Here is a 10,161-nt window from a genome sequence, read left to right as displayed (position 1 = left end):
CCTGGGGAGCCTCGCAGCGCCTTGTCTCTGCCAAGCTAGTGAGCTTCGCTCCAAAACCATCCTTCGGGAAGTTCAGAAGCTATGCTAATTTCTGGAAGAAAAATGATGCATAACTTACTTTGCATACAAGCTTAATGGCGTGATTTAGTGATGCTGTGGTGATGAGAGTGAGGAATGAAGCATTCGTGGTGACATGGACTGTAACCACGTCGCTGTAGTTTAGGTAAGGTTTGGCCCTTTGCTGTCAGGTACGAGTCCAGTGCAAAGCTGTATCATGTATTTTCTAATTCCCTCTCCGTAGGGGCTGTTTCAAATGCAGACGTGATGCTTTGTGGATCTCTGCTGATTGCCTGTTCACAGTCACTTGTCCTTGGTTTAGTCTATACTAGAAACCAGAGCTGTCATCAAAATGCATTGCTGAGGTTTTCTACAATTAATACATATATTTTTTTTTAAATCTTGTTTCATTTTCTGGTGCACTTGGAACAACTTTTGAATGGTGATATGACCAGCTTAAATTCAGTAGCTGTGTCAATAAAGAACGTTATTCACTTTCCAACTTCACTGTTGGTTGTTACAGAAGGAAGCATACAGTGTTTTTGTGACTACCCATATAGAGATATAACACGTTGGCTACACAAACACATTAATTTAAGTAATGCATTTTGTCATTTTATTTCTGCATTTTGGACAGACTCCAGGCTATGCTGATCGATAAGAATACATCCTCCTCACAAATCAGAATCTACACTAGAAAAGTCTGAGGTAATTTTTTTTCTGAACATACTTATTTCTTAAAAAGAATCGTGAACTTTTCTGAACTGCTTTTGGCTTCTCCAGCAGAGGACTTGAGCCTGACTTAACCACATTTGTCTCTTAATCAGCGTTACATGTAATGCTGGTAATGCAGATTCTGAGAGCAGTGGTTTAAGCCTGTACACGAACTTGGATCAGGATCAGCTAGCTCTGTGGAACAGATCCTGTGCACTTCCTGATTGCCTTGCTTCAACAAATATTCCCTTTCGTTTACTTTTCCTCACATTTCCTGTCCATGTTTCCATTGGCTCAGCAGATCTCCTCCTTGGGGTTTCCTTTGCTGTTCTTTGTTTTGTGTTCTTTTTTTGTTATTTTCCCCCATATATGCTGCATTTCTGATCAGGAAACCCAGTACTCCTGAGACTTATTTATGCTTCCCTTCCCGAAGAATTTTCCATGTTATCTTTTGTACCATTCTCCTGCTGCTTCCTTACTGTGTTCCTTGCTGCAACAAGCTCAGAGAGCTGTGCTCATCACAGCACCCACTCTCCAGGGTTAGGCAGACATTACATCTTTTCTCTCTTTCCTGCAGTTTCCTGATTTAAAACCTTTGGATATGAGATTGTGTGTGCACGTGGTTATTGCACAGATAATGATCTGAACGTGAGTGATTTTTCATACAGCCTTTAAAAGGGCTTTTTTGCTTCCTCCAGGCCTCTGTATCCTTCAGTAAAGACACCCCACACCCCTCTACCTGTTCAAGTCCTCTCTGGGTGACAAGCCCATTCAAGGAAGGCTCTGACAGTCTCATTCATGAGGCCATGTCATCTGTGTTAATTAGACCACTTTCATAAGTGTGGCATCCTGTGAGTACATGCACATTTGTTCTAAACCTAAGCAGCATTTATTACAGCTAGAACTGTCTTCAGTGAGATGTATTTCAGCTGCAGTTTTTACTGAATAATACAATTATCTGCTATTGTACCACTTGGTGTAGGCTAAAGCATTTTTCTCCACAAATCTGAAAGTGATTAGAACTGTAAGAATACATTCTCATATTGTTGTTATTATTATTTAGAAGCGCTAACTTCCTTCTTTGGACACAAAAATAGGATATGACCACCAGCTTTTAGAACAAATGATTCAATATGTTCAAGTCCATAGAAGACAAGGACACTTCCATCACAGTGGGATTGTATTAAGAGATATAGGAACCAAACCACTAATGTGACATAGAAGGCTCCTTATCATTACCTTTTTATTCTTGTTACAAGATCCTATGTTGTAAAAAAGCAAGACAATAACATTATTTTCCTCAATTTAATATGCTGTTCAAATGTTTTTGAGTAGTACAGAATTTTTTTTCAACTGAAGGATTTACTGAAGTCCAGTACTTTGAGTATACCCCACTTGTTGTGGATTTCCTAGGAGCAAGTTCAATCTATACTTCAGTGGAAACCCAAGCAAATAGCTCAGAAGAAATAAGTGCACTTTTAAATGTACCCTTAGATGATGAGCATCTAATGGTTAAAAGAAACAATACCACATGTTGATTTTTAATCCAGATCCATTGCTGTTCTGTGTCAAAGCCCTACATAAATTAATTTTTCTGAGAAAGCCCACGTAGGTGAAGCTGCATTTGTGATATCTGTTAGAAAACATTCAGGGTCCCTGGGCAAGCCTTGTGCTTTTGGGTAACCTAGGCACAGGGACACAGCACAAACCTGGGCTCTGCCCCTGCTTTGAGTTTGTTCTGTGCAAGGAGACTCTGGGTGGGCAGTAACCACTGCCGGGTGCTCCATGTGTGTCAGTTGAAAAGCCACATAGGTACAGAAGGCTTGTGTTCCTTCAAACTAAATAATGATGAAGGAACACAATGGAACAGTAAACATGTTTCATGGAGTTTGGCTATAAAAAGGTATATATGTGCAGCACACACATACTTACACTCTAAAACCATACAATTTGTCGTGCGAATAATTTTTATTTGTTCTTATGGCAACAGGGTATTGTTTGATAAACTTTTTTGTGTGTTCTGCTCTTGCTAGTAGTTCTGTATTAATCTAATTTTCAAGAGACTTCTGCAAAAGTGTACTTCAGTAAATATAGTGTGTTTGTTAACAAAGGGGTCAATGCTTCTTTTTGTCTGTGTGCATTTCCCAGCTGTTTGTTCCTCAGGTGACTGACAGCTTCGAGTCTTTGGCTGGCATCTCAGGATGCACGCAAAGCATGTCCTATGTAGGCAACTGTGCTGTGGTTTATTTAATACAAAAACCTGGTGTCTATTAGGAGTTTCCTCAAAGCAGCTGTGTAAGCATATACCTCCTCAGACAGCAAAACCTCTGGTGTGGGCAGGCTGCTAGCAAAAACCCCATTCTGTCAGCTCAGTTCATGTTGTTTTATAAGTTGATGTAATTTTACTGGCAAGCAAGCTGTGTGGACATCTCTGTAGACGACTGCTCAGACATTCATTTTGGAAACAGCTGCTCTAACCAAAAAACTGCAGCAGTGTTTGAGTCTCAGAGACTGTGCCTTAGAGCAGAGCCAGCAGAATGGGACATGCAGACATTGCTCCTCCAGAGCAAAGGCAGGTGACAGGGTCTGCAGTGGGGATCCCGGGAAAGCTGCACTGTGGAGTTTGTGAACAGCTGAAGCCACGGCAGAAGTCCCTGTGTTCCAGCTGCTTGTTTCAGCCTCTTGACTGAACTCAGCGTGCCCTCTCCCAAGAGACAGGGGAACAAATACAGAGACAGGCCATCACTGGTTTGTCTCAGGCATCTCAAAGTGCTGCTGACAATGAGGTTTGCTAATATAGCTGACTTCGCACATAAATGAATTAGGAAATGAATTCTCATTTGTGGAAATGGTGATAATGTTTAAAGGACAGAAAAACTGCCAGTTTTTCATTTTCAGTTACTCAAGGCAGATTTGGAAGATGATTTTTGGCCAAATTCAGTGGGATTAGTAAGTCCCAAAACAGTCATGTAAGATAAAGTGGGACCTGATCTGCTGCTTCAGAGTTGAAGTCCAGAATTACAAAAAGAAATACAGAAATTATTATAATACAGTGTGATCTTATTGGCCTGAGTTGTTCTGGAGTAGCTGTCAGCCTGAGTCCCTGTGTGCACACTGCCAACAGCCCAGAACAATGACCTGGCCAACAGGGCTGAAACAGGGAGTGGCTGCAGAGCAAAAGCAGCTCAGCTCTGCTGTCTCAGGGCAGGAAGGCAGCACAGGGCAGTGCTGAGAATCACACCAGCACAAAACATGCTTTTTTAGCATAACTAATTTAACTTGCAGAAAGATAGTTTTCTTCTGTGTCAATAAACTGCATGTACATGGAGAGGGTTTTCTGATGTGGATTTTGCCAGGAAACAAAGCTAGTAGTTTAATTATAATCAGATTTGGTAGTCTCCATATCCTGTTTCTATAAAGCAAGTGCAAATTCATTAGAGAAGATATATTAAATATAGCTTTATATGCCACCTTTCACTTGGGAGTTTACAACAAAACTGAAAAATCCAGATTGAAAAATCTGAAAAACCAGATGCAAAGGTGAATTCTTATTTTACCAGTATCCCTGGGTTACTGATGCAGATGCCTTTTCCCTGCCCAGCCTCACCTGCCCTCCGAGGTGTGGGCAGCACTGCATGGTCACACTTGGCACTTCAGGTGCCAAGCCCTGGGCAGCTGTCACGGGTGCTGTGAAAACAAGGAAAGGGAGAACTTGCAGAGATGTAGTTAGACCAGTTCCAACCTCACCTAAAGGCCAATCTGCCTTTCAATAATGAAGCCCAAATCCTGTTGCCAAGCAGCTGCTTTTCCAGGCTCAGTTCTTCCCCCAGAACAAACTGAAAGGTAAAAATTCAAAAGCAACACACTTGGTGTAAAGGATCTTTCTCCCTCCTTCTCTCTTGTCTGTTTGTGGATCACTGTCAGCATTTGAGTTTCTCTCAGTTTCACCCAGATTCAAAGTTTAACTTTGACCATCCTCAGTTGAGGTAATTTTTTGTAAAGGGAAACAGGTGTTTCATTTTCCATTCTCAACATCTGCCTTCAACTGTCCATTTTACTCACGATCCCCAGGGGATCTCCCTCTCAAGCTAGCACATGCTTCAGGATGTGACACATGTAGGTTGCCAGCACTTACCATGATGCCAATCAGCTCTAGAGCAGCTGGTTTTTTAAAAAACTTTAACAGACAAAAAGGTGAATATATTCAAGTTCATCAGGCAATGACACAAAAAGCTTCAAGGATTTGTATCTAAAATTCCTGTCTTGCTGCCCTGAGTTACAGTCTATGGATGTAGTGAGAAAAGATGGAATGAGGGAAACCACTCACCTACTTTTTTGGCTGTTCTTGTGTCTCACTGAAAATAGAGGCAAATTACATAAAAAAAATACGAAACAAAAATCCCAAGTAGTAACATTTAATTACCATGTACTATATATGAAGATGATCCTATGAAAAAGGTCACCACACAGGGATGATAAAAGAAACACGTTGCTGATTCACAGAGAAAGGATTCAGTTTGTTCACACCATCGCCACACAGCAGCTGCGGAACAGGCAACTCCACCGTCCACAGAACTTTTTTTAAAGCACTTCAGCCATGCAGGTTTAATTTGAAATAGTAGTACAGAAGTACAAAAATTCAAAACAGAAAGAATGCAGTTTTGAATGTAAAAACACAATTAATACAGAAGTTTGTGGTGTTGCCATGAAAGTCGGTGAATACAGTTATTGCCAGAATGTGTATGTTATGGTTCTCTCTCGCCTTCTTGTCCTCTCCTATATACTTTAAGGCCTTTATGATGCATCCTCAGCAGTGACACTAAAGCATGGATTACTAAAACCATTTAATCTTACTCACAAAAGCTGCAAAATACTGCACTGGAATACAACTGAAAAGTGACATTTGACATCATCTTTACTAGACATTTTTCTTAACAATGGAAAAGCATAATTTGGGTTGCGATAGCTGGTCTTGCCTTTATGAGCACTATCCGAACAGTGGAACACAAACCATGGCATCAGGGCACAGAGACCAGAGTTAGCAGATGTTAACACTATTCTTAACCTGCCTCCTCACCCACAGCTCCGCTTTTGCAAGTTTTCAGACCACCTTCACATATAACCAGTTTGCCAACCCAGTGCAGGCCACTGGGCTGGCTGCAGAAAGCCTCAGCTGTCCCGTGGGGTCACAGCAGGCTCTGCTAACAGGAGTGTTAGCTCAGTTATAGTGAGAAGGGCAGAGCAGCAGTGTCATACCAGCCCCCATTGACCCAGTCCTCTGGAGGAAAGGGGCAGCAGTCCCACATCAGCTTTTACACACACCCGAGTCTACATGGGAGAAGTCTTCCTGCAAAGTATCATTCCCACCAGTATAAGGGTTTAAAAAATATTTCAAAAGAGAAGGAAAAGAGAAAAAATTACTTTATAAATGTAACAGTAAATATGCAGCTTCATATAATATTGAGACAGTTCTACCAAAGGTAGGAAAGCTCAAGCAGATCCATACTAATTTAGAGCTAAAGGAATTCTCAGCATAGTATGCTGAATGCATCCATTTGCAAGTAATGCAAACCCAGTTACCTATCTTGTATCCGTCAGATTTGCAAAGCTGGCAGCTGAGGACATTTGGCCTGTAATTACTGGCTCGAGATCCTGGCACAGGAAAGCAGTTCATCTGATCCAGATGTTTATTTTTCCTCAAAGTGTATTTGTGAGCATTGTTTTGAGCTGTTTCACAAACTGCTTAGTAGGAGAGCAGGCAGGAACTGAAGCTATTTCATGTTGCGCACTATTCTCCTGCAGTGGTTCGTCTTCATCTCCCCCAGTGCCTGCTCCAGTTGCTGGATCAGGTGGAGAAGGGTAGCAGGGTCAGTTTGCAACACCTGGGCAGTTTGATCTTCATTCTGGTTAAGATATAGCTTCATGGTCACAGCAGGCTTGATCTGTTGTCTCAAACTTCTGCTTGCAAGCTTCAGGAGCGGTTTGGTGAGATGGGAACAGGGAAACAAACAACGGTTATTGATGTTTGTACCTACAATTCCCACCAGGATTGCAGGATCTGCTTGGAGGACTGTTCAGAAACCCTTTTTATCCACATTAAAGATACACACAAGCTATTACTGAGTTTCATCATTGCAGAATACTAATCCACTTTAATCAATGCTTTCATAATATTTCTGAAAACTAGGTGATAATTAAGACCAAATATATTTAGTATATGCTAACACTTTTAAAACTCCAACGAAGCCACAAATTCAGTTTTCATCAGACAACAAGTACTTTGCATCATTGCATATCCTGTTCATCTTACAACTGGCTTGCTGTGAGGCATTAACAAAGTCATGTCAGTTTTAAATACGTGAAGTACTGCTACCTCAATTACTTTTACACTGTTTATAAGTTTTTTATGATGTTAAAAAAACGTGAAGTAAAATATGGAATACTAAAAGCATCAGGGCAATCACCTGCACATCCAGTCTCCACTCCAGATTGTGGTAGCTGGGCAGCCTTGGTGCCAGCTCTCCAAGAATGCTCCTGATCTCCTTCCTGTTGTCAAGGTACAGCTGGAGCAAGGATTTGTTCAATTCATCTGAGAATCCCAGAACATGAATGGAATCTTGAAAGTCAATCTCAGAAATCTAGAAATAACAATTTAGGCCTTAATATGGAACTGTGTAATCATCATTATTTGTCAAAACCAAATAAAACTGTAACTAAACATCACGCATGATGTGCAGTTATTTTCCTGCAGGAATGTCTAAGTACAATTCTACACCTCGGACAAAACAAATATCTAGGTTTTAAGGGATTTACAGATGTTGACATATTACTGCAGATTTGCATGAGTTTCAGGACAGTTGTAGATCATTTTTTGAAAGAAGAACATTCAACCCCCTCACATGTAAAGCCTTTGTATCAGAGAGCAAAACACAGCACGAGGGAGCGCCCAAGCTGTGTCACGAGGCAGGACACACTGCAGGAATCCATTTATCAGGGGTGTTCCTGTGCCACTGATATCCAGGCTACAAACACCGGGCAGTGATGTGGTGTGAGCAGCACCAGGCACAATGCTCAGGCTCCTGCCCCAGGTCACGGTCCTCGTGCTGACTGCAGCAGCCTGGCCCAGCACTGGGGCAGCAGTTATTGACTCCATGGAAAATGCCATTGTACCTCTCCAATGCACATCCTGCAAACACAGTCTGTGACCAGTCAATTCTACCACAATACCCTGTAACCTGTCAGTCAAGTCCCCTTGCTTTAAGGAAAGGCTCTGCAACATTTCTACCCTCTCCCCACCACCTGCTCTTGGGAGCAACACTTGCCTGAGTTTAATCTGGCATTGCTTGTCTCTGTATCCCTTCTCCATGTAGTCATTGTTTAAATATTCTACTATATCAAGCTACAATGGAAACAGTCACTATCCAGCTATTATTCTTTTAGTATCTGCTTACACCCACCCAAAACTTTGATAGCAGGAGCTGAAAAAGCTCTCAAACCCACCACATGAGACAAAGACAAGGAATAATGAATAGGGGGTTAGTCCAGTCCATGTCCTGTACAGTAGCTGGACAACAAAATCTTGGCTTGAGTTGTATTATTTAGAGCTCAATCCTGAAGGACGCTTCTCTATATGGAGTAAATTATGCTATTAAAATGTTGTCAAGTTTTAGCTTCAGATACTGAATACAAATTCCAGTCACCCACAAAAAAGCAGTGTTTCAATAAAACAACAGTTTGAGACATCTGTCTCTGAAATTAAAATAATACATGTCATCAAAATTTTGAGCTACATTTTCCCCATTCACCAGTATTTTCAGAGGTCTAAGTGTTCCGAAGACATCTCCTGAGTGCATTCCTGAAATCCTTACACAAAGGTATCCTTACCATAAGCTTGGAGCTCTCAGTAAGAAGATAGGTTAGTCCCTCTACTCCATGCTGAATGGTGTCAACGCCAATGTCCAGCTTTCCTTTAAAGAAAGCACAAAGTGCCTTTTACTTCCTCATTAACTACTACAGCAACGAGACTCAAAACTGCAAACTTATCCAACACTAACTTGCAAAATATGTATAGAAAAGAAAAAAAAGAGGGTTTCACGCCCTTCAAATAATAAAGTACATGTTAGAGACCCCCTAAAACCAAACCATCAAAACAAAAAAACTAAGAAACACCCAACCCAGTTTCTTACGGCATGGTACAGAGAAGGGTTTGTGTCGGTAAGGAGGGCCCCGCAGCTCCCCACAGCGGGCAGGGAGCGCAGCCCGACCCCGTTCCCTCGGCCCCGCACCGCCGTGCATCGGGGGCTCGGGGGTCCTTCGGCGCAGAGCCCGCCGCGCCCCTCGCTCTCCGGCCGCGGAACCGCTCCGGCCGCGGCCCGGTCCCGCCCTCCCCACGCTCCGATCCGCCCGCTCCCCGCGAACCCCCCGGTCCCGGCCCGGCTCTCACTGGCGGCGGCCTCGCAGGCCCGCGGTGCCGCTCCCCGCCGCAGCTGCTCCAGCGCCAGGCGGCCCAGCTCGCCCACGGCTGTAACGAGAGAGAAGAGACCCCGCTGCAGGACGCGCCGCAGCCCCGGCCCGGCCCCCACCGCCCGCGGGCCCCTCGCGGCCCCGACCTGCGCCGCCCGCCCGCGGCAAGCAGCCCAGGTGCGCCCGGTGCTCCGCCGACAGCACCAGCAGCATCGCGGGGATCCCGCACCGCCGGGCACGGCCGGAGATCCCGCACCACCGGGCACGGCCGGGGCTCCCAAGGGGCTCCCGCACCGCCGGGCACGGCCGGGGATCGGGCACGGCCGGGGCTCCGGCGGCGCCTGCGCGGGGCCGGGCCGGGGGCGCGGCCGCTCCCGCCCCGAGGGAGGGGCTGTCCCGGGACCGGCCGGGAATGCGGCCGGGCAGCGCGCACGGGCTGCGCTGGGGTTGGCCAGGGGGACGGGGCCCCTTCCAAATACGTGTTGCTGCAACAGAATAAAATTATAATTCTGCTATCTGTAGATCTGCAGTTCAAGCCCATTTCCATTTACAGCCCCGGTAACGAAGGGATCTCGCTGCGCTGTGCCACCCAAACGCTGGTGCTGCTGCTCCGGTGTGCTGAAACCACAGCAAAATGCGTGTTCCTACCATGTTAAAAAACCCCAGGGTGGTAAGTTACTAAAATGATGCATAACATCTTCTCGTAACTCTTCCTTCCTTTAAGAAATAGTTCATTTTATTAAACAGAAAGGCTGGTCAACTTTTGAAGGGTTCGTTTTACAACAGAATAGCGAGGGGAGAAACACGTTACTGCATTTTGTTACCAGACGGCTCCTCCCGGCACGGCTCCTCCCCGCACGGCTCCCTCCCCGCACGGCTCCTCCCCGCACGGCTCCCTCCCCGCACGGCTCCTCCCCGCACGGCTCC

General features: G+C 44.6%; 1 protein-coding gene across 2 annotated transcripts; it reads right to left on the bottom strand.

Annotated features, from left to right (window-relative positions):
- Positions 1-2,720: 2,720 nt before the first annotated feature.
- Positions 2,721-9,478, bottom strand: COMMD2 (COMM domain containing 2). 2 transcript variants are annotated; one of them, XM_027647600.1, is made up of 5 exons: positions 9,381-9,478; positions 9,215-9,292; positions 8,656-8,738; positions 7,236-7,409; positions 2,721-6,740 (listed from the first exon to the last, which is right to left on the bottom strand). In XM_027647600.1, the coding sequence occupies exons 1-5, from the start codon at positions 9,445-9,447 to the stop codon at positions 6,543-6,545; spliced, it is 600 nt and encodes a 199-aa protein (XP_027503401.1). In that variant the 5' UTR covers positions 9,448-9,478; the 3' UTR covers positions 2,721-6,542. The 2 variants fall into 2 exon arrangements, with proteins under 2 accessions (XP_027503401.1, XP_027503402.1); XM_027647601.1 differs by lacking the exon at positions 9,215-9,292.
- Positions 9,479-10,161: the final 683 nt, after the last annotated feature.

This window comes from Corapipo altera, unplaced genomic scaffold (genome assembly GCF_003945725.1).
Source record: "Corapipo altera isolate COAL_440 unplaced genomic scaffold, ASM394572v1 113, whole genome shotgun sequence".
NCBI classification, from domain to species: Eukaryota; Metazoa; Chordata; class Aves; order Passeriformes; family Pipridae; genus Corapipo; species Corapipo altera.
Note: the sequence above shows the minus strand (reverse complement) of the source record. Positions and strands in the feature narration are given on the sequence as shown.